Raw genomic sequence first — 26,446 nt, 5'->3', positions numbered from 1 at the left:
CTCCTCCCCCTCTAAGGCTCCTCCCTGCCCTTGCCCTGTAGCTCCTCCCCCGAGGATCCTTATGGTCATGTAATTATTGTAGTGTTACCGTTGCTTTCTCTCTAGTTGTGGTGTTTGGCCCTCAGGGGCCCCTCAGCAGTAACCAGAGATTGGTTTTATAAAGAGTTAATTTTAGCTCCAGTGTTTGTTACGGAGGCTGCGGAGGAATCTGTGGCTGTAAATGAACGTCCAGCGCCTGTCACTGTCACGCTGCCCACAGAGCGCCTGCCAACTGCTGCAGGGAAATGTCACTCTCTAGGGAAGAGATAAACAACCGGGGCTGTGGCCCACAGTAAGCTGCCCGCAGGGCCCCTGGTGAGACTCAGGGGGCCCTGACCTCCACAGACCATAGGTTCTTATGTCACCGGCCCCCCGCTGTTATCTTATGACTCCACCACACTGCTCATGCAGGAAGAGGGAGGAGGGGGAAGACCATGGGGCCCCAGGGTGGCGGAGGAGGGGGAAGACCATGGGGCCCCTGACCAGCAGCTCTGCAGGAGGAGGAGGAAGGGGCAGACCATGGGGCCCCTGGGCGGCGGAGGAGGTGGTAGACCATGGGGCCCCTGACCGGCCGCTGTACAGGGTGAGGGGGCAGACCATGGGGCCCCTGACCGGCCGCTGTACAGGGTGAGGGGGCAGACCATGGGGCCCCTGACCGGCCGCTGTACAGGGTGAGGGGGCAGACCATGGGGCCCCTGACCGGCCTCTGTACAGGGTGAGGGGGCAGACCACGGGGCCCCTGAGCGGCCGCTGTACAGGGTAAGGGGGCAGACCACGGGGCCCCTGAGCGGCCGCTGTACAGGGTGAGGGGGCAGACCATGGGGCCCCTGAGCGGCCGCTGTACAGGGTGAGGGGGCAGACCATGGGGCCCCTGAGCGGCCGCTGTACAGGGTGAGGGGGCAGACCATGGGGCCCCTGAGCGGCCGCTGTACAGGGTGAGGGGGCAGACCATGGGGCCCCTGACCGGCCGCTGTACAGGGTGAGGGGGCAGACCATGGGGCCCCTGACCGGCCGCTGTACATGGTGAGGGGGCAGACCATGGGGCCCCTGACCGGCCGCTGTACAGGGTGAGGGGGCAGACCATGGGGCCCCTGACCGGCCTGTGTACAGGTTGAGGGGGCAGACCATGGGGCCCTTGAGCGGCCGCTGTACAGGGTGAGGGGGCAGACCATGGGGCCCCTGAGAGGCCGCTGTACAGGGTGAGGGGGCAGACCATGGGGCCCCTGACCGGCCGCTGTACAGGGTGAGGGGGCAGACCATGGGGCCCCTGACCGGCCGCTGTACAGGGTGAGGGGGCAGACCATGTAATATCTACAATATCTGATGGACTCATCCTGATACGTGAGAGAACACAGAGAATCACCGCAACCATGCATCCAAAACCGCAGCCGCAACCCTGCATCCAAAACCGCAACACCATACTTAACCGCAACATACAAAACTGCAGCTGCACCACCGCATCCTAAACCGCAACCCCAACATCCCAAACAAGCGCAACCATGCATCTGAAACAACAACATCCTAAACCGCAACATTCATAACTGTAGCCGCAACACTGTACCCTAAACAGAAACCACTACACCCTAAACTGCAGATGCAACAATTTAAACAGCAACCGCAACATCGCAGCCTGAACTGCAACTGCTACATCCGAAACTACAGCCGCAACACCGCATCCTAATCTGCAACCATTACATCTTAAAAACTGTAACTTCCTAAACCGCTACAGGTCCTCTGCATCCTAACTGCTGGAGAACCAACTGTCCGGAATAGTGGAGAGTATTCTGTCATATGGAACATCTCATAGTTATCTGTGCTGTTACATGGGACTGCAGGTGACAGCTACTACATTATCTGTACTCAGAGATATCACTGTGTTATCTGTGCTGTTACATAGGACTGCAGGTGACTACTACATTATCTGTACTCAGAGATATCACTGTGTTACCTGTGCTGTTACATGGGACTGCAGGTCACGTCTACTACATTACCTGTACTCAAGAGATATCACTGTTATCTGTGCTGTTACATAGGACTGCAGGTGACTACTACATTATCTGTACTCAGAGATATCACTGTGTTATCTGTGCTGTTACATAGGACTGCAGGTGACTACTACATTATCTGTACTCAGAGATATCACTGTGTTATCTGTGCTGTTACATAGGACTGCAGGTGCGCGTCCGGTATGATATTTCCTGCAGTGCTTTCCTCACCTCCCCATGACCCTGGTATATACATATAACCTCCATCACTCTGCTGCTCCTGCAGGACATCAGCTCCATTATTTCTTATATTACATTCCAATAAATAAAGAGCCGCAGAGTGTGAGGAATTATCGGCAGCAGCACATGCTGGGAGTAGTAGTCCTACAACACACGGTTGCTATGGTGCATCCACAGGGGAGGGGGAGGAGCTGTCACAGTGTAATAATAAGTATAACAACAATAAGTAACAATAGATATCAGTAACTAATGTAACAATACACATAACAATAGATATCATAACATACAATACACAGCACGATATAAATATAACACAAATACATATGATCCATGATAGTATAATCTATAATAACAGGTGGGGTGCGTCTCCTGCTGCCCCTTCCCCACCTCTCACCCTGTGCAGGTACAGCAGGTGCCCAGCACAGAGCGGCCGTACATCCCTCATACTGGTGCCCAGATCCTGCCAGCTACTACCCCAGCACTACAACCCCCAGCCTCCACTACTGCAGGACTCTCTCCAATGCTGGATGGCCCAACCTGTTATACAACTACAACTCCCAACATGCCCAATCTGTGGCTCTGCAGTGGTGGTTGCAGTACCACTCCTCCTGTATGGAGGCTGTCAGGGCATGCTGGGAGTTCTAGTTCACATTTTTCTACTTTTGCCAACTCTACAACAGCCACATCAGCTTCTCCTATAAATGTTCCTCTACTGTCTGACCAACTACCCCCATCCCCCACCTACTGCCACCTACTACCCCCATCCCCCACCTACTGCCACCTACTACCCCCATCCCCCACCTACTGCCACCTACTACCCCCATCCCCCACCTACTGCCACCTACTACCCCCATCCCCCACCTACTGCCACCTACTACCACCATCCCCCACCTACTGCCCCCTTCTACCGCCACCTACTACCCCATCCCGCCAGCTACTGCCACCTACTACCCCCATCCCGCCAGCTACTGCCACCTACTACCCCCATTCCGCCAGCTACAGCCACCTACTACCCCCATCCCGCCAGCTACTACCACCATCCCGCCAGCTACTGCCCCCTTCTACCCCATCCCGCCAGCTACTGCCACCTGAAATAAGTGTGAACAGGGCATAAGCCAAACCCCCCAGCAGGTGCAGGTGGTTTCTAGGCAGGTGGTCGGGGGTCTCTGTGCAGGTGGTCGGGGGTCTCTGTGCAGGTGGTCGAGGAGCTCTGTGCAGGTGGTCGGGGTCCTGTAGGCAGGTGGTCAGGGAGCTGTGTGCAGGTGGTCGGGGAGCTGTGTGCAGGTGGTCGGGGAGCTGTGTGCAGGTGGTCGGGGAGCTGTGTGCAGGTGGTCGGGGAGCTGTAGGCAGGTGGTCGGGGAGCTGTAGGCAGGTGGTCGGGGAGCTGTAGGCAGGTGGTCGGGGAGCTGTAGGCAGGTGGTCGGGGAGCTCTGTGCAGGTGGTCGGGGAGCTGTAGGCAGGTGGCCGGGGGTCTCTGGGCAGGTGGTCGGGGGTCTGTGTGCAGGTGGTCGGGGTCCTGTAGGCAGGTGGTCAGGGAGCTGTGTGCAGGTGGCCGGGGGTCTCTGGGCAGGTGGTCGGGGGTCTGTGTGCAGGTGGTCGGGGTTCTGTGTGCAGGTGGTCGGGGTTCTGTGTGCAGGTGGTCGGGGTCCTGTAGGCAGGTGGTCGGGGTCCTGTAGGCAGGTGGTCAGGGAGCTGTGTGCAGGTGGTCGGGGAGCTGTAGGCAGGTGGTCGGGGGTCTCTTACCTGTAGGGCTTCTCCTCCTCCTCCCGCGGACTCCTCAGCCTTCAGGAAGACCTGCTGCCCCCGTCTAAAGAGATGGAGAAGGGCAGTGAGTAGGTGCTGCAGCGCGAGGACCATGCTCTCCCCCCGGCCTCATGCACACGGTGCGGCACACACACCGAGCACCGGCGCACATATTCCCGAGTCCTGGGCACGTCCTCTGGATACGGCCGCCCCTCCCCGCGCCACCCCCCACCCCGGGCCCCCGACCACCGGCTCCCAGCCCGCCCGACCACACACCTGCTCCCCAGAGCGATGGGGCAAGCGGAGCGCAGGATCCACATGGCTGCGGTACCGGAGAGCGGGCGGCGGAGGGGCACACAGCTGCGACTACTGCCGGAGCCTGCGCCGCTCACCGGGAGCCGCCGGGTCCTAGCGCCGCCAGCTGCGGAGGGAGAAGAGCGCCGGGAAGTGCGAGGGGTCCGCACCGGAGGGGGCGACACTCACCACACCGGGGGGAGAGGGGGCACGGGGGTCACACACCGATACAGAGAGAGAGAGAGAGACATCAACAACGGAGATAGAATAAAAGAGAGAACGTATTCATGTAACACATAAACGCCAGGTGTTACATAGGACTGCAGGTGACTACTACATTATCTGTACTCAGAGATATCACTGTGTTATCTGTGCTGTTACATAGGACTGCAGGTGACTACTACATTATCTGTACTCAGAGATATCACTGCGTTATCTGTGGTGTTACATAGGACTGCAGGTGACAGCTACTACATTATCTGTACTCAGAGATATCACTGCGTTATCTGTGGTGTTACATAGGACTGCAGGTGACAGCTACTACATTATCTGTACTCAGAGATATCACTGTGTTATTTGTGCTGTTACATAGGACTGCAGGTGACAGCTACTACATTATCTGTACTCAGAGATATCACTGTGTTATTTGTGCTGTTACATAGGACTGCAGGTGACAGCTACTACATTATCTGTACTCAGAGATATCACTGCGTTATCTGTGCTGTTACATAGGACTGCAGGTGACATCTACTACATTATCTGTACTCAGAGATATCACTGTGTTATCTGTGCTGTTACATAGGACTGCAGGTGACAACTACATTATCTGTACTCAGAGATATCACTGCGTTATCTGTGGTGTTACATAGGACTGCAGGTGACTACTACATTATCTGTACTCAGAGATATCACTTTATCTATGGTGTTACATAGGACTGCAGGTGACTACTACATTATCTGTACTCAGAGATATCACTGTGTTATCTGTGGTGTTACATAGGACTGCAGGTGACAGCTACTACATTATCTGTACTCAGAGATATCACTGCGTTATCTGTGGTGTTACATAGGACTGCAGGTGACAGCTACTACATTATCTGTACTCAGAGATATCACTGTGTTATTTGTGCTGTTACATAGGACTGCAGGTGACAGCTACTACATTATCTGTACTCAGAGATATCACTGCGTTATCTGTGCTGTTACATAGGACTGCAGGTGACATCTACTACATTATCTGTACTCAGAGATATCACTGCGTTATCTGTGGTGTTACATAGGACTGCAGGTGACATCTACTACATTATCTGTACTCAGAGATATCACTGTGTTATCTGTGGTGTTACATAGGACTGCAGGTGACATCTACTACATTATCTGTACTCAGAGGTATCACTGCGTTATCTGTGCTGTTACATAGGACTGCAGGTGACATCTACTACATTATCTGTACTCAGAGGTATCACTGTGTTATCTGTGGTGTTACATAGGACTGCAGGTGACAACTACATTATCTGTACTCATAGATATCACTTTGTTATCTATGGTGTTACATAGGACTGCAGGTGACATCTACTACATTATCTGTACTCAGAGATATCACTGTGTTATCTGTGGTGTTACATAGGACTGCAGGTGACTACTACATTATCTGTACTCAGAGATATCACTGTGTTATCTGTGCTGTTACATAGGACTGCAGATGACAGCTACTACATTATCTGTACTCAGAGATATCACTGTGTTATCTGTACTGTTACATAGGACTGCAGGTGACATCTACTACATTATCTGTACTCAGAGATATCACTGTGTTATCTGTGCTGTTACATAGGACTGCAGGTGACATTTAGTACATTATCTGTACTCAGAGATATCACTGTGTTATCTGTGGTGTTACATAGGACTGCAGGTGACATCTACTACATTATCTGTACTCAGAGATATCACTGTGTTATCTGTGCTGTTACATAGGACTGCAGGTGACATTTAGTACACGGGGTTACAGTTCGGTGTCTTACATGAAGGAAGGTAATATTGTATGAAAACATCCTGTGTGTCCATAAGATACAGATGAAACCCGCACCCCCCCATACACTACACTACCACCCACTAGTATCACACATGGTAGGATTAGATACAGCCCCCCCCCCCCCCCATACACTACACTACCACCCACTAGTATCACACATGGTAGGATTAGATACAGCCCCCCCCATACACTACACTACCACCCACTAGTATCACACATGGTAGGATTAGATACAGCCCCCCCCCCCATACACTACACTACCACCCACTAGTATCACACATGGTAGGATTAGATACAGCCCCCCCCCATACACTACACTACCACCCACCAGTATCACACATGGTAGGATTAGATACAGCCCCCCCCCCATACACTACACTACCACCCACCAGTATCACACATGGTAGGATTAGATACAGCCCCCCCCCATACACTACACTACCACCCACTAGTATCACACATGGTAGGATTAGATACAGCCCCCCCCCCATACACTACACTACCACCCACTAGTATCACACATGGTAGGATTAGATACAGCCCCCCCCCCATACACTACACTACCACCCACTAGTATCACACATGGTAGGATTAGATACAGCCCCCCCCCCCATACACTACACTACCACCCACTAGTATCACACATGGTAGGATTAGATACTGCCCCCCCCCATACACTACACTACCACCCACTAGTATCACACATGGTAGGATTAGATACAGCCCCCCCCCCATACACTACACTACCACCCACTAGTATCACACATGGTAGGATTAGATACAGCCCCCCCCCATACACTACACTACCACCCACTAGTATCACACATGGTAGGATTAGATACAGCCCCCCCCATACACTACACTACCACCCACTAGTATCACACATGGTAGGATTAGATACAGCCCCCCCCCATACACTACACTACCACCCACTAGTATCACACATGGTAGGATTAGATACAGCCCCCCCCCATACACTACACTACCACCCACTAGTATCACACATGGTAGGATTAGATACAGCCCCCCCCCCCCCATATACTATGCTGCCACCCACTAGTATCACACATGGTAGGATTAGATACAGCCCCCCCCCATACACTACACTACCACCCACTAGTATCACACATGGTAGGATTAGATACAGCCCCCCATACACTACACTACCACCCACTAGTATCACACATGGTAGGATTAGATACAGCCCCCCCCCCATACACTACACTACCACCCACTAGTATCACACATGGTAGGATTAGATACAGCCCCCCCCATACACTACACTACCACCCACTAGTATCACACATGGTAGGATTAGATACAGCCCCCCCATACACTACACTACCACCCACTAGTATCACACATGGTAGGATTAGATACAGCCCCCCCCCCCCCATACACTACACTACCACCCACTAGTATCACACATGGTAGGATTAGATACAGCTCCCCCCCCCCCATACACTACACTACCACCCACTAGTATCACACATGGTAGGATTAGATACAGCCCCCCCCCATACACTACACTACCACCCACTAGTATCACACATGGTAGGATTAGATACACCCCATCAGACTGTATCATACAATACAGTTAGATAAGACAGGTTTAGATACACCCAGGAATAGTAGGTGGTATCACACCTGAGCAGGTTAGATACATCAGCGGAGTAGTCTCCAGCAGGATGAGTGTGTGTGTGTGTGGGGGGGGGGTGCAGGTGATGGGACCGCCATCTATGCTGCCATAGAATAAGAACATGCTTTGTTCCTGCAGCTGCCACTAGGGGGCAGATGGATCATGGAGCGAGTAGGGAGTTCTCAGTGTTACAGCAATGAAGCTTCTCCTGGAGCATTGTACTTCTATCTGTACAGAATGGCGGTAACAGGGCACTCCAGGAAAGATACAGCTGGGGATGGATGGATGAAAGGCATACTTACCTTCCTGGCTCCCCCTCCACCGCCCCCCATATCTTACCACTCCATCCTGCTGTTTGGCCACTTCCTGCTCCTGGGGCAGTGACAGAGCAGCCTCATCCAGCCAATCAGCAGACAGACAGAGAAGGAGGATGGCGAGAGGAGCCAGGGAGATAAGTATGCTCTATCTATTGTCACACAACCCATCGCCTGAGCTCACAGAGCATTGTCTACACTGGATACAGCTGAGAGCAGGACTAGCTATGTACAATGTATCAGTCTGGAGCTCACAGAGCATTGTCTACACTGGATACAGCTGAGAGCAGGACTAGCTATGTACAATGTATCAATCTGGAGCTCACAGAGCATTGTCTACACTGGATACAGCTGGGAGCAGGACGAGCTATGTACAATGTATCAGACTGGAGCTCACAGAGCATTGTCTACACTGGATACAGCTAAGAGCAGGACTAGCTATGTACAATGTATCAGTCTGGAGCTCACAGAGCATTATACACTGGATACAGCTGAGAGCAGGACTAGCTATGTACAATGTATCAGTCTGGAGCTCACAGAGCATTGTCTACACTGGATACAGCTGAGAGCAGGACTAGCTATGTACAATGTATCAGTCTGGAGCTCACAGAGCGTTGTCTACACTGGATACAGCTGAGGGAAGGACTAGCTATGTACAATGTATCAGTCTGTAGAGCTCACAGAGCATTGTCTACACTGGGTACAGCTGAGAGCAGGACGAGCTATGTACAATGTATCAGACTGGAGCTCACAGAGCATTGTCTACAATGGATACAGCTGAGAGCAGGACTCGCTATGTACAATGTATCAGTCTGGAGCTCACAGAGCATTGTCTACACTGGATACAGCTGAGACCAGGACTAGCTTTGTACAATGTATCAGTCTGGAGCTCACAGAGCATTGTCTACACTGGATACAGCTGAGAGCAGGACTAGCTATGTACAATGTATCAGTCTGGAGCTCACAGAGCGTTGTCTACACTGGATACAGCTGAGGGAAGGACTAGCTATGTACAATGTATCAGTCTGTAGAGCTCACAGAGCATTGTCTACACTGGGTACAGCTGAGAGCAGGACGAGCTATGTACAATGTATCAGTCTGGAGCTCACAGAGCATTGTCTACACTGGATACAGCTGAGGGAAGGACTAGCTATGTACAATGTATCAGTCTGGAGCTCACAGAGCATTGTCTGCACTGCAGGTAGTACTAGGAGAGCATAGAGTGTTATAAATAGAGTATAATGCTGAGATGAGTGTTCATATGGGATTAGGAAAGTATCTGGGAATTAGGATTATACAGTAAGGAGAAAACAGCGCAGAGATTAGGATTAATAAGGAGCCTGGATCATGGCGGCAGAATCCGGGATTATCAATAAATTAGGATTATTAGGATCGGGAAAATCAATGCAGCAGCCGGGATTATCACAAAGTATTCCTATGGAATCATGGGAATTATCAGAAGAACCATCCGGAAGTGAGAAATACAGAGGAAAAGCGGATGGAGCAATGGAGGAAAAGGGATTATGGGGCTTAGTATTTGGGATACGGATGATAGATGGGATTATCACAGGATATGGATGATGGATGGGATTATCACACAGGATATGGATGATAGATGGATTATCACAGGATATGGATGATGGATGGGATTATCACACAGGATATGGATGATAGATGGATTATCACAGGATATGGATGATAGATGGGATTATCACACAGGATATGGATGATAGATGGATTATAACACAGGATATGGATGATAGATGGATTATCACACAGGATATGGATGATAGATGGATTATCACAGGATATGGATGATAGATGGGATTATCACAGGATATGGATGATAGATGGGATTATCACACAGGATATGGATGATGGATGGGATTATCACACAGGATATGGATGATGGATGGGATTATCACAGGATATGGATGATGGATTATCACACAGGATATAGATGATGGATGGATTATCACACAGGATATGGATGATAGATGGGATTATCACACAGGATATAGATGATGGATGGATTATCACACAGGATATAGATGATGGATGGATTATCACACAGGATATGGATGATAGATGGGATTATCACACAGGATATGGATGATAGAAGGGATTATCACACAGGATATGGATGATAGATGGGATTATCACACAGGATATGGATGATAGATGGGATTATCACACAGGATATAGATGATGGATGGGATTATCACACAGGGTATGGATGGGATTATCACAAAGGATATGGATGATGGATTATCACACAGGATATGGATGATAGATGGGATTATCACACAGGATATGGATGATAGATGGATTATCACACATGATATGGATGATAGATGGATTATAACACAGGATATGGATGATAGATGGGATTATCACACAGGATATGGATGATGGATGGAATATCACAAAGGATATGGATGATAGATGGATTATCACACAGGATATGGATGATAGATGGATTATCACAGGATATGGATGATGGATGGGATTATCACACAGGATATGGATAATAGGTGGGATTATAACACAGGATATGGATGATGGATGGGATTATCACACAGGATATGGATGATAGATGGGATTATCACACATGAAGTATAAACATTAGGAGGGATTGTGGGGATTTGCCGGGATGAAGCTGTGCGTGTGTCTCCGGACTGGGGACGATTACAGCGCAGGGATTAGGCATCTCAGGCCGGATAATCTGGATGGATTAAAGGGATTTCTGCAGGATAAACAGCGGGATCCTCAGCACAACGGCCGCACATCACAAGATGGAGGGAAGGAGGGTAACACATCATCTGTGAGACAAGAGAAACCTCTCCAGGAGTGTGGGGGGGTCTCTGCAGAGCGGGGGGCAGTGCACAGAGGTCTGAGGTGGCCCCTAAGGGCCCCCTGACTCCAGAGATCTGTGAGGCTGTCACTGTTACGGGGGCTCTGTGGCTGCTATTACTTTGCGGTACCTCCACTATCCATATGACATAGATGACGCCACCCCCCCCCCATACACCTCCCAATACAGGACGCCAACCCCCCACCCCCATACACCTCCCAGTACAGGACGCCATCCCCCCCATACACCTCCCAGTACAGGACGCCATCCCCCCATACACCTCCCAATACAGGACGCCAACCCCCCACCCCCATACACCTCCCAGTACAGGACGCCAACCCCCCACCCCCATACACCTCCCAGTACAGGACGCCAACCCCCCACCCCCATACACCTCCCAGTACAAAACGCCATCCCCCCCCATACACCTCCCAGTACAGGACGCCATCCCCCCATACACCTCCCAATACAGGACGCCAACCCCCCACCCCCATACACCTCCCAGTACAGGACGCCATCCCCCCATACACCTCCCAATACAGGACGCCAACCCCCCACCCCCATACACCTCCCAGTACAGGACGCCAACCCCCCACCCCCATACACCTCCCAGTACAGGACGCCATCCCCCCATACACCTCCCAATACAGGACGCCAACCCCCCACCCCCATACACCTCCCAGTACAGGACGCCAACCCCCCACCCCCATACACCTCCCAATACAGGACGCCAACCCCCCCATACACCTCCCAGTACAGGACGCCACCATCCCCCCCATACACCTCCCAGTACAGGACGCCATCCCCCCCATACACCTCCCAGTACAGGACGCCATCCCCCCCATACACCTCCCAATACAGGACGCCACCCCCCCCCATACACCTCCCAGTACAGGACGCCATCCCCCCCATACACCTCCCAATACAGGACGCCAACCCCCCACCCCCATACACCTCCCAGTACAGGACGCCATCCCCCCACCCCCATACACCTCCCAGTACAGGACGCCAACCCCCCACCCCCATACACCTCCCAGTACAAAACGCCATCCCCCCCCATACACCTCCCAGTACAGGACGCCATCCCCCCATACACCTCCCAATACAGGACGCCAACCCCCCACCCCCATACACCTCCCAGTACAGGACGCCATCCCCCCATACACCTCCCAATACAGGACGCCAACCCCCCACCCCCATACACCTCCCAGTACAGGACGCCATCCCCCCCATACACCTCCCAGTACAGGACGCCATCCCCCCATACACCTCCCAGTACAGGACGCCAACCCCCCACCCCCATACACCTCCCAGTACAAAACGCCATCCCCCCCATACACCTCCCAGTACAGGACGCCATCCCCCCATACACCTCCCAGTACAGGACGCCATCCCCCCCATACACCTCCCAATACAGGACGCCACCCCCCCCCATACACCTCCCAGTACAGGACGCCATCCCCCCCCCATACACCTCCCAGTACAGGACGCCATCCCCCCATACACCTCCCAATACAGGACGCCAACCCCCCACCCCCATACACCTCCCAGTACATGACGCCATCCCCCCATACACCTCCCAATACAGGACGCCACCCCCCCCATACACCTCCCAGTACAGGACGCCATCCCCCCATACACCTCCCAGTACAGGACGCCATCCCCCCATACACCTCCCAATACAGGACGCCAACCCCCCACCCCCATACACCTCCCAGTACATGACGCCATCCCCCCCATACACCTCCCAATACAGGACGCCATCCCCCCATACACCTCCCAATACAGGACGCCAACCGCCCACCCCCATACACCTCCTAGTACAGGACGCCAACCCCCCACCCCCATACACCTCCCAGTACAGGACGCCATCCCCCCATACACCTCCCAGTACAGGACGCCAACCCCCCACCCCCATACACCTCCCAGTACAAAACGCCATCCCCCCCATACACCTCCCAATACAGGACGCCATCCCCCCCCCCCCATACACCTCCCAGTACAGGACGCCATCCCCCCATACACCTCCCAATACAGGACGCCACCCCCCCATACACCTCCCAGTACAGGACGCCATCCCCCCCATACACCTCCCAGTACAGGACCCCCCCCCCCATACATCTCCCAGTACAGGACGCCAACCCCCCCCCCCCCATACACCTCCCAGTACAGGACGCCACCCCCACCCCCATACACCTCCCAGTACAGGACGCCACCCCCCCCCCTCATACACCTCCCAGTACAGGACGCCAACCCCCCCATACACCTCCCAGTACAGGACGCCACCATCCCCCCCATACACCTCCCAGTACAGGACGCCATCCCCCCATACACCTCCCAGTACAGGACGCCAACCCCCCCATACACCTCCCAGTACAGGACGCCATCCCCCCCCATACACCTCCCAGTACAGGACCCCCCCCCCCCATACATCTCCCAGTACAGGACGTCAACCCCCCACCCCCATACACCTCCCAGTACAGGACGCCAACCCCCCCATACACCTCCCAATACAGGACGCCAACCCCCCACCCCCATACACCTACCAGTACAGGACGCCATCCCCCCATACACCTCCCAGTACAGGACGCCTCCCCCCATACACCTCCCAATACAGGACGCCATCCCCCCATACATCTCCCAGTACAGGACGCCATCCCCCCCATACACCTCCCAGTACAGGACGCCATCCCCCCCCATACACCTCCCAGTACAGGACGCCATCCCCCCCATACACCTCCCAGTACAGGACGCCATCCCCCCATACACCTCCCAGTACCGGACGCCACCCCCCCCCCCCATTCACCTCCCAGGACGCCATCCCCCCCATGCATTCATTGTATTCTCCATATTCCGGGTCATAGATGCGGCAGCAGTGGCGGGCAGCGCCCATCCCCCGGCCCCTGTCCTAATGTTACCCTGTCTGGTCTATTCTGGGCAGTCAGACAGGTCGGGCGGCTCGATCAGTCAGGGATCAGCTGACATGCTTGTGGAGGGGCGATGGATGTCCTGGAATCTGATGGCTGGAAGCTACGGCCCACGTGTCCCCATCATACCGCCTGTCACTATGGGAGAGGTGACAACTTCCTCCCTGTATAGAGGAGCTCACCATACTGTGTACGCAGCTCTCCTGCAAGGGCATATATCAGACAGCAACCGCCACCCTGTGATAGGAGTAATGAAAGAAAACCTCACACACCGTTACAGCACCTCGAAATCTGGCTTAAAGGGGAACTCCAGTAAAAACAGTTATACAATGTTACCGTATAGAGATACACCATTACAGTATAGGGATACAATGTTACGTATAATGACACACAGGTACAGTATAGTGGCACAGGTTACAGTATAGTCACCCCCTGGTATCTCTGTATAGTGGCACAGTGTTACGGTGTAGTCACCCCCTGGTATCTCAGTATAGTGGCACAGTGTTACGGTGTAGTCACCCCCTGGTATCTCAGTATAGTGGCACAGTGTTACAGTATAGTCACCCCCTGGTATCTCGGTATAGTGGCACAGTGTTACAATATAGTCACCCCCTGGTATCTCAGTATAGTAGCACAGTGTTACGGTGTAGTAACCCTCTGGTATCTCAGTATAGTGGCACAGGTTACAGTGTAGTCACCCCCTGGTATCTCAGTATAGTGGCACAGTGTTACAGTATAGTCACCCCCTGGTATCTCAGTATAGTGGCACAGTGTTACAGTACAGTAACCCTCTGGTATCTCAGTATAGTGGCACAGTGTTACGGTGTAGTCACCCCTGGTATCTCAGTATAGTGGCACAGTGTTACGGTGTAGTCACCCCTGGTATCTCAGTATAGTGGCACAGTGTTACAGTATAGTCACCCCCTGGTATCTCAGTATAGTAGCACAGTGTTACAGTACAGTAACCCTCTGGTATCTCAGTATAGTGGCACAGTGTTACAGTGTAGTCACCCCCTGGTATCTCAGTATAGTAGCACAGTGTTACAGTACAGTAACCCTCTGGTATCTCAGTATAGTGGCACACTGTTACGGTGTAGTCACCCCTGGTATCTCAGTATAGTGGCACAGTGTTACAGTATAGTCCCCCCTGGTATCTCAGTATAGTGGCACAGTGTTACGGTGTAGTCACCCCCTGGTATCTCTGTATAGTGGCACAGTGTTACGGTGTAGTCACCCCCTGGTATCTCAGTATAGTGGCACAGTGTTACGGTGTAGTCACCCCCTGGTATCTCTGTATAGTGGCACAGTGTTACAGTGTAGTCACCCCTGGTATCTCAGTATAGTGGCACAGTGTTACAGTGTAGTCACCCCTGGTATCTCAGTATAGTGGCACAGTGTTACAGTGTAGTCACACCCTGGTATTTCAGTATAGTGGCACAGTGTTACGTCGTAGTCACCCCCTGGTACCTCAGTATAGTGGCACAGTGTTACGGTGTATTCACCCCCTGGTATCTCAGTATAGTGGCACAGTGTTACGGTGTAGTCACCCCCTGGTACCTCAGTATAGTGGCACAGTGTTACGGTGTAGTCACCCCCTGGTATCTCAGTATAGTTGCACAGTGTTACGGTGTAGTCACCACCTGGTACCTCAGTATAGTGGCACAGTGTTACAGTGTAGTCACCCCCTGGTATCTCAGTATAGTGGCAAAGTGTTACGGTGTAGTCACCCCCTGGTATCTCAGTATAGTGGCACAGTGTTACGATACAATCACCCCCTGGTATCTCTGTATAGTGGCACAGTGTTACGGTGTAGTCACCCCCTGGTATCTCAGTATAGTGGCACAGTGTTACGGTGTAGTCACCCCCTGGTATCTCTGTATAGTGGCACAGTGTTACAGTATAGTCACCCCCTGGTATCTCAGTATAGTGGCACAGTGTTACAGTGTAGTCACCCCCTGGTATCTCAGTATAGTAGCACAGTGTTACAGTACAGTAACCCTCTGGTATCTCAGTATAGTGGCACAGTGTTACGGTGTAGTCACCCCCTGGTATCTCAGTATAGTAGCACAGTGTTACAGTACAGTAACCCCCTGGTATCTCAGTATAGTGGCACAGTGTTACGGTGTAGTCACCCCCTGGTATCTCAGTATAGTAGCACAGTGTTACAGTACAGTAACCCTCTGGTATCTCAGTATAGTGGCACACTGTTACGGTGTAGTCACCCCTGGTATCTCAGTATAGTGGCACAGTGTTACGGTGTAGTCATCCCCTGGTATCTCAGTATAGTAGCACAGTGTTACAGTACAGTAACCCTCTGGTATCTCAGTATAGTGGCACAGTGTTACGGTGTAGTCACCCCCTGGTATCTCAGTATAGTAGCACAGTGTTACAGTACAGTAACCCTCTGGTATCTCAGTATAGTGGCACACTGTTACGGTGTAGTCACCCCTGGTATCTCAGTATAGTGGCACAGTGTTACGGTGTAGTCATCCCCTGGTATCTCAGTATAGTGGCACAGTGTTACAGTGTAGTCACCCCTGGTATCTCAGTATAGTGGCACAGTGTTACAGTGTAGTCACCCCTGGTATCTCAGTATAGTGGCACAGTGTTACAGTGTAGTCACCCCTGGTATCTCAGTATAGTGGCACAGTGTTACAGTGTAGTCACCCCCTGGTATTTCAGTATAGTGGCACAGTGTTACGGTGTAGTCACCCCCTGGTACCTCAGTATAGTGGCACAGTGTTACGGTGTAGTCACCCCCTGGTATCTCAGTATAGTGGCACAGTGTTACGGTGTAGTCACCCCCTGGTACCTCAGTATAGTGGCACAGTGTTACAGTGTAGTCACCCCCTGGTATCTCAGTATAGTGGCACAGTGTTACGGTGTAGTCACCCCCTGGTACCTCAGTATAGTGGCACAGTGTTACAGTGTAGTCACCCCCTGGTATCTCAGTATAGTGGCACAGTGTTACGGTGTAGTCACCCCCTGGTACCTCAGTATAGTGGCACAGTGTTACAGTGTAGTCACCCCCTGGTATCTCAGTATAGTGGCACAGTGTTACGGTGTAGTCACCCCCTGGTACCTCAGTATAGTGGCACAGTGTTATGGTGTAGTCACCCCCTGGTATCTCAGTATAGTGGCACAGTGTTACAGTGTAGTCACCCCCTGGTATCTCAGTATAGTGGCACAGTGTTACGGTGTAGTCACCCCCTGGTACCTCAGTATAGTGGCACAGTGTTACAGTGTAGTCACCCCCTGGTATCTCAGTATAGTGGCACAGTGTTACGGTGTAGTCACCCCCTGGTATCTCAGTATAGTGGCACAGTGTTACAGTGTAGTCACCCCCTCAGTATAGTGATACAACCTCAGAGTATTCTCAGTATGGGGGTATCACAGCTTCCTGTACACAGACGTTACCTGTAGCCGGATCTCATGTCACTGCTCCTCTCCCTCCTCGCTGTATACACAGGTGATAGGGATCAGGTGGCTCAGGATGAGAACACGCCTGTTGTATGTCTCGCTCTCGTGTTACATGACGCATCACTGACATGTATAAACTGCTGGATTTTATTCAGCCTTTCACATTTTTGTTCAGTCTTAAATGGTAACACATCCTATTTTTATGGCTATAATGGACCAAAAGGTAAAAAAAAATCCCACCATGCTTACATGCTGCATGGGGGAGTGACAGCCCCTCTATGGGGGGCATGTAAGTGGCCGGGATTATGGGGGCACCCTGCTGGTGTCTATGGACTCCATGCAGCCATAGGTACCTGCCAACACCCCTGCTGCCGGTCAGCGACTATAGTGGAGACCTGACTGGGAGAGTCCATACTTATGACTGTCTCCTTACTGTCTCCCCTCACTCTATCACAACTGCCTATATGGCACTGCTCTCTCTCTATGAGGATGCTCTCTCTATGGCACTGCTCTCTCTCTATGGCACTGCCCTCTCTATATGTTCTCTCTCTATATGGCACTGTCCTCTCTCTATGTGCCCTCTCTATGGCACTGCCCTCTCTATATGTTCTCTCTCTATATGGCACTGTCCTCTCTCTATGTGCCCTCTCTATGGCACTGCCCTCTCTATATGTTCTCTCTCTATATGGCACTGTCCTCTCTCTATGTGCCCTCTCTATGGCGCTGCCTTCTCTCTCTCTCTATGGCACTGCCCTCTCTATGTTCTCTCTCTATATGGCACTGTCCTCTCTCTATGTGCCCTCTCTATGGCGCTGCCTTCTCTCTCTCTATGGCACTGCCCATCTCCCCTCCCCCGGATAAGCACACCATAATACCCATAAAGATGCCATTCTCCAATACACTGCCCACCTCCTCTAAAAGTTATACTCCAGGCTCCTCCAGAGCTGCACTCCTTGCTGGTGCTCCCTCTGTGCTGATGGACTGGCTCCAGGACTGGCATGGGGTATATGCCCAGCATGCCCCCGCACAGTTAGAGAGGATAAAGCAGCGGCTTGTCACCGAGAACAAAGGAAACAAGTCGGCAAGCATACGGGGACCATCAGCGTTGCCCTGGAGATGCTGGAAACTAGGACAGGAGTGGAGGGGATAGTGCCCCCTACCTGCCGAAATGTTATGGGGTGTTCATATGACTATATGAGGCTTGTGAGGGGTTAGTGACCCCCTCACCACCAACAGGCGGCTCCAGGAGACGTTCACATAGGACAAAAGTGCTGCTGATACACTGCAAATGGGGAACAATCATGTGACCTTTCTGGGACCCAAGTGAAATAGAATTCAATTATATTACAGCACCCCATGTGGTCTGATCTGGTAGTACAACCACATACCTACACATCATGTGGGCAGGTAGGATATTACTATAAACATAACAGCACACCATGTGGTCAGGCCTGGTATTACATACACTAGTAACAATCACATTACAGCACCATGTGGTCAGGTATGGTATTACAAGCAATGGTATCAGCCACATAACAGCCCCCCATATGGTCAGGCCTGGTATTACATACACTAGCAACAATCACGTTACAGCCCCCCATGTGGTCAGGTGTGGTATTACAAGCAATGGTATCAGCCACATAACAGCCCCCCATGTGGTCAGGTGTGGTATTACAAGCAATGGTATCAGCCACATAACAGCCCCCCATGTGGTCAGGTGTGGTATTACAAGCAATGGTATCAGCCACATATCAGCCCCCCATGTGGTCAGGTGAGGTATTACAAGCAATGGTATAAGCCACATAACAGCCCCCCACGTGGTCAGGTATGGTATTACAAGCAATGGTATCAGCCACATAACAGCCCCCCATGTGGTCAGGCCTGGTATTACATACACTAGCAACAATCACGTTACAGCACCTTGTGGTCAGGTGAGGTATTACAAGCAATGGTATCAGCCACATAACAGCCCCCCATGTGGTTATGTATGGCATTACAAGCAATGGTATCAGCCACATATCAGCCCCCATGTGGTCTGATCTGGTAGTACAACCACATACCTACACATCATGTGGACAGGTATGATATTACTATCCATTACAGCACATCATGTACCTACAATCACTCAACAGCATGTGGTTACACGCAGTGGTATCAGCCACATCACAGCCCCCCATGTGGTCAGGTGAGGTATTACAAGCAATGGTATAAGCCACATCACAGCCCCCCATGTGGTCAGGTGAGGTATTACAAGCAATGGTATCAGCCACATAACAGCCCCCCATGTGGTTATGTATGGTATTACAAGCAATGGTATCAGCCACATAACAGCCCCCCATGTGGTCAGGTGAGGTATTACAAGCAATGGTATCAGCCACATAACAGCCCCCCATGTGGTCAGGTGTGGTATTACAAGCAATGGTATCAGCCACATAACAGCCCCCCATGTGGTCAGGTGTGGTATTACAAGCAATGGTATCAGCCACATAACAGCACCCCATATGGTCAGGCCTGGTATTACATACACTAGTAACAATCACGTTACAGCCCCCCATGTGGTCCGGTGTGGTATTACAAGCAATGGTATCAGCCACATCACAGCCCCCCATGCCCATTACCCCTCAGGGCCTGCACTAGACATAACACAGTGTATACACTTGTATACCTGGAGTGTTCCTTTAAGAAATGACATTATAACCTCCTGTAATTGAATTGTTCCTCAGTAGAGGAGACGGTAGAAGGATCTGTCAGTGATCTGTAGTAATAATCTGTCTGGAGAACTCGCAGACTTACTACAGAGCATCAGCGCTGCAACGCTGCCACCTAGAGGCCAGATAGGAGGGGCAACATGGAGATGCTACCCACACAGAGTCCTTCCCTCCAAGGGGTGAGTCTAGGAACCAATACTGTATATTGTAATGGGACATTAGCTCCCCATAGGTCAGAGAAAGGCAATGCCAAGAGCTGACGGACCATGGCCGTGCAATATACCCCTCTAAAAAATGGTGCGCCATGTGGTCTGATGGGGTATTGCAGGATACATTACAGCGCACCATGTGGTCTGATGGGGTATTGCAGGATACATTACAGCGCACCATGTGGTCTGATGGGGTATTGCAGGTATATACATTACAGCGCACCATGTGGTCTGATGGGGTATTGCAGGTATATACATTACAGCGCACCATGTGGTCTGATGGGGTATTGCAGGATACATTACAGCGCACCATGTGGTCTGATGGGGTATTGCAGGATACATTACAGCGCACCATGTGGTCTGATGGGGTATTGCAGGATACATTACAGCGCACCATGTGGTCTGATGGGGTATTGCAGGATACATTACAGCGCACCATGTGGTCTGATGGGGTATTGCAGGATACATTACAGCGCACCATGTGGTCTGATGGGGTATTGCAGGATACATTACAGCACACCATGTGGTCTAATGGGGTATTGCAGGATACATTACAGCGCACCATGTGGTCTGATGGGGTATTGCAGGATACATTACAGCGCACCATGTGGTCTGATGGGGTATTGCAGGATACATTACAGCGCACCATGTGGTCTGATGGAGTATTACAGGATACATTACAGCGCACCATGTGGTCTGATGGAGTATTACAGGATACATTACAGCGCACCATGTGGTCTGATGGGGTATTGCAGGTAAATACTTTACAGCGCACCATGTGGTCTGATGGGGTATTGCAGGATACATTACAGCGCACCATGTGCTCTGATGGGGTATTGCAGGATACATTACAGCGCACCATGTGCTCTGATGGGGTATTGCAGGATACATTACAGCACACCATGTGGTCTGATGGGGTACTACAGGTTTCAGCTAGGCGAATCCTAACTCATCCTAGCAAACGTCTAAGGGCCCTATTCCACTGGACGATTATCGTTCAGATTATCGTTAAATCGTTCGAATCTAAACGATAATCGTTCGGTTGAAATGCAGTTAACGATTAACGACCGAACGAGAAATCGTTGATCGCTTTATAAGACCTGGACCTATTTTTATCGTTGCTCGTTCGCAAATCGTTCGCGTTGAATAAGACATCGTTCGGTCGTTCGCAATAGATACGAATGCAATAGCGAATAAATAGCGAAGAAAAAACGATCGCAATTACGATCATAAGTAACGATTATCGTTCAATGGAAATGAGTGAACGTTTTCAGGTCTTTCGCAATAGTGGTCGTTTGCGATCGTTAATCGTTAATGATATGCAAACGATAATCGTCCAGTGGAATAGGGCCCTAAGGGTGGTATTACACGGAACGATAATCGGCCGAATTGGCCCGATTCGGCCGATTATCGCTCCGTGTAATAAATGCAACGATCAGCCGATGACAACGATCATCGGCTGATCGTTGATAAAGTTTAGAACCTATTTTCGTCGGGCGCCGACCGCGCACCGCTGCGTGTAATAGCGGTGCGTGGCCGGCGACTAACGATATACATTACCCATCCACGTTCCAGGGCTGCTCCTGCCGTCCGCTTCTCCCTGCGTCCCGCGCGCGCTCTAGCGTCACAGAGGCCTGTCAGCTGATAGGCCGCTCAGCCAATCACAGGCCGCGGCGGTCCCGGCCTGTGATTGGCTGAGCGGCCTACCAGCTGACAGGCTGCTGTGACGCTAGAGAGCGCGCGGGACCCCCGGGAGAAGCGGACGCAGGAGCAGCCCTGGAACGTGGATGGGTAATGTATGCCAGTTTAGCAAGGGCTGCAAGGACATCGGTAACGATGTCCTTGCAGCTCTTGTCAAACGATTATCGGGCCGTGTAATAGGTCCAGTAAACGAGCAACGATCTAGCAGATCGCTGCTCGTTTACAGGTATTATCGGGCCCTGCTCGGCCCGTGTAATACCACCCTAAGGGCCCTTTTACACAGAAAGATTATCTGACAGATTATCTGCCAAAGATTTGAAGCCAAAGCCAGGACTGGAATTGAAAAGAGGAGAAATCTCAGGCTTTCGTGTATGACCTGATCTCTCTTTATAGTCTGTTCCTGGTTTTGGCTTCAAATCTTTGGCAGATAATCTGTCAGATAATCTTTCTGTGTAAAAGGGCCCTAATTGGTGTCAATCTGTACAAAGGCCACCCTCAGGGTCTGTGTCTCGGGGAGCACTATTATAAACCCTGCTCGGACATTCCCAGCATTCATTGTTTTATCTAACACTTTATATAAATAATACAGAGACTGTTTCTGTATCAGTTTTGGGGACACATGGCTTCTTAGCTAAAATTAAGGAAACCAACTGGACAAGTAAGAATAGCCCGAGCCGAATATATTGGGAAATGGTGAACAGCTGAGCCGGATGGAATGTACAGGACAGAGCGTAACACGTGCCAAGTGGCCGCATAACACCGAATGCTGGTTATTCCCGGAGACTGACACATCAGGAAACAATCCACACTGTGTCACACCACATATAGAATATATACCTCTACCACTAGGTGGAGCTCTGCTATGGACTTGTTCCAGCTAAACAGCATATCATGTGGTCAGGCCTGGTATTACAATCTATACTATCACATAACAGCACCCCATGTGGTCAGGTGTGGTATTGCATGTACTGGTATCATATAACCGCACCTCATGTGGTCAGGTGTGGTATTACAATACTATCATATAACAGCACCTCATGTGGTCAGGTGTGGTATTACAATTAATACTATCATATAACAGCACCTCATGTGGTCAGGTGTGGTATTACAATTAATACTATCACATAACAGCTCACTGTGTGGTCAGGTCTGGTATTACAATCTATACTATCACATTACAGAACACTGTGTGGTCAGGTCTGGTATTACAATCTATACTATCACATTACAGCACACTGTGTGGTCAGGCCTGGTATTACAAGGTAGAATATCACATATCAGCACACTGGGTGGTAGAAATGCTATTACAAGCAATGGTATCAAACACCAAGCACATGTGGTCATATATGGTATTACATGTACTGATATTAATCACATTACAGCACTCCATATGGTCAGGTGTGGTATTACATGTACTGGTATCTATCACATTACAGCACCCCATGTGGTCAGGTGTGGTATTACATATACTGATATTAATCAAATTACAGCACCCCATGTGGTCAGGTGTGGTATTATAGGTAATGGTATCTATCACATTACAGCACTCCATATGGTCAGGTGTGGTATTATAGGTAATGGTATCTATCACATTACAGCACCCCATGTGGTCAGGTGTGGTATTACATGTAATGGTATCTATCACATTACAGCACCCCGTGTGGTCAGGTGTGGTATTACATGTAATGGTATCTATCACATTACAGCGACCCATGTGGTCAGGTGTGGTATTACATGTAATGGTATCTATCACATTACAGCACTCCATATGGTCAGGTGTGGTATTACATGTACTGGTATCTATCACATTACAGCACCCCATGCGGTCAGGTGTGGTATTACATGTACTGGTATCTATCACATTACAGCACCCCGTGTGGTCAGGTGTGGTATTACATATACTGCTATTAATCACATTACAGCAACCCATGTGGTCAGGTGTGGTATTATAGGTAATGGTATCTATCACATTACAGCACCCCATGTGGTCAGGTGTGGTATTACATGTAATGGTATCTATCACATTACAGCACTCCATATGGTCAGGTGTGGTATTACATGTACTGGTATCTATCAAATTACAGCACCCCATGTGGTCAGGTGTGGTATTACATGTACTGGTATCTATCACATTACAGCACCCCATGTGGTCAGGTGTGGTATTACATGTACTGGTATCTATCACATTACAGCACCCCATGTGGTCAGGTGTGGTATTACATGTAATGGTATCTATCACATTACAGCACCCCATGTGGTCAGGTGTGGTATTACATGTACTGGTATCTATCACATTACAGCACTCCATATGGTCAGGTGTGGTATTACATGTACTGGTATCTATCACATTACAGCACTCCATGTGGTCAGGTGTGGTATTACATGTACTGGTATCTATCACATTACAGCACCCCATGTGGTCAGGTGTGGTATTACATGTACTGGTATCTATCACATTACAGCACTCCATATGGTCAGGTGTGGTATTACATGTACTGGTATCTATCACATTACAGCACTCCATGTGGTCAGGTGTGGTATTACATGTACTGGTATCTATCACATTACAGCACCCCATGTGGTCAGATGTGGTATTACATGTAATGGTATCTATCACATTACAGCACCCCATGTGGTCAGGTGTGGTATTACATGTAATGGTATCTATCACATTACAGCACCCCATGTGGTCAGGTGTGGTATTACATGTACTGGTATCTATCACATTACAGCACTCCATGTGGTCAGGTGTGGTATTACATGTACTGGTATCTATCAAATTACAGCACCCCATGTGGTCAGATGTGGTATTACAGGTAATGGTATCTATCACATTACAGCACTCCATATGGTCAGGTGTGGTATTACATGTAATGGTATCTATCACATTACAGCACCCCATGTGGTCAGGTGTGGTATTACATGTACTGGTATCTATCACATTACAGCACCCCATGTGGTCAGGTGTGGTATTACATGTACTGGTATCTATCACATTACAGCACCCCATGTGGTCAGGTGTGGTATTACATGTAATGGTATCTATCACATTACAGCACCACATGTGGTCAGGTGTGGTATTACATGTAATGGTATCTATCACATTACAGCACCCCATGTGGTCAGGTGTGGTATTACATGTACTGGTATCTATCACATTACAGCACCCCATGTGGTCAGGTGTGGTATTACATGTACTGGTATCTATCACATTACAGCACCCCATGTGGTCAGGTGTGGTATTACATGTAATGGTATCTATCACATTACAGCACCCCATGTGGTCAGATGTGGTATTACAGGTAATGGTATCTATCACATTACAGCACTCCATGTGGGCAGATGTGGTATTACATGTACTGGTATCTATCACATTACAGCACTCCATGTGGGCAGATGTGGTATTACAACTAACATGTTTTTTCCTGATGCATTGACAGGTGACTTGTCCGTTATTGCTCTCTTCTTGGCCATTTCCTAGCACGTCTATACAAAGTATGACCCCACTAACCAATGTCCTGTAAGTTATTTGGAGATTAAACTCAGCAAAGTCCATTGTAAGTCATTGAGCAGAGTAAACAGCGGCCGTCAGTAGAAGCTATTAGCCGCCGTGTTTGCAGACCGAGCGCCCGGCCTCCTCCACAAGGAACCCATCTTCTGTATTTCATGCAAACAAGATACGGAGATAGCAAGGTGAAAGACGTGTGAAAGGCATCGGGTCCCCGACCATTGCAAAACTCCTCACGCCATGGCGGCAGAGACTGATAGAAGAGATAGCAACTCATCGCTTTCCAGCTGCTGCAAAACCACTACTCTCAGTCTCTTATACTCTGAGTGGGTTATATTATGGGGGAGGCCTATATGAACTATGAAGAAGAAGTCCTTACCTGAGGCGATGGTCGGCCATGTTTAAATACATGTGTGTAATGCCTAAAGGGGAGATCCTTGTTGCCCATAGCAACCAATCACAACTTCCATAGTAACCAATCACAGCTCAGCTTTCATTTTACCAAAGCAATATGAGAAGTGAAAGCTGAGCTGTGACTGGTCGCTATGGCAACTATTTGATAAATGAGGCCTATAGGACAAAGCGACCAATCACAATTCAGCTTTCATTTTACAGGCATAGAATACAAAGTGAAAGCTGTGCTACGATTGGTTGCTATGGGAGCTGTGACTGGTTGCTATGGACAACACAGACATGGGATTAGAGGATAAAGTTTCATAGCGGTATAAACATTGGTACAAGATGGCACCCGTCTGCATCACACCGTATACCGCCCATCGGAGGACGGGTATACGGTTACATTCTGGATCCATATAACAGAGGGATCCATTAGA

At 50.3% G+C, this 26,446-nt stretch overlaps 1 protein-coding gene across 3 annotated transcripts in view; it reads right to left on the bottom strand.

The window, feature by feature from the left end:
- Window positions 1-26,042, bottom strand: part of PDE2A (phosphodiesterase 2A) — a 257,890-nt gene extending 231,848 nt beyond the window's left edge. The window contains exons 1-2 of one of the 3 annotated variants that reach the window (XM_069971912.1): window positions 25,993-26,042; window positions 4,008-4,071 (exon numbers count right to left, since the gene is read on the bottom strand). In XM_069971912.1, coding sequence (XP_069828013.1) covers window positions 4,008-4,071; window positions 25,993-26,024 — 96 coding nt within the window. In that variant the 5' untranslated portion in view covers window positions 26,025-26,042. Of the gene's footprint in view, window positions 1-4,007; window positions 4,158-4,283; window positions 4,363-25,992 lie in introns of those variants that run through there. The other 2 variants (XM_069971911.1, XM_069971910.1) reach the window with 2 other exon arrangements.
- Window positions 26,043-26,446: the final 404 nt, after the last annotated feature.

The sequence above is a fragment of the Dendropsophus ebraccatus genome, chromosome 5 (assembly GCF_027789765.1).
Source record: "Dendropsophus ebraccatus isolate aDenEbr1 chromosome 5, aDenEbr1.pat, whole genome shotgun sequence".
Lineage (NCBI taxonomy): Eukaryota > Metazoa > Chordata > Amphibia > Anura > Hylidae > Dendropsophus > Dendropsophus ebraccatus.
The sequence above is the reverse complement of the archived record's forward strand: the minus strand, read 5'-3'. Positions and strand labels throughout refer to the sequence as shown.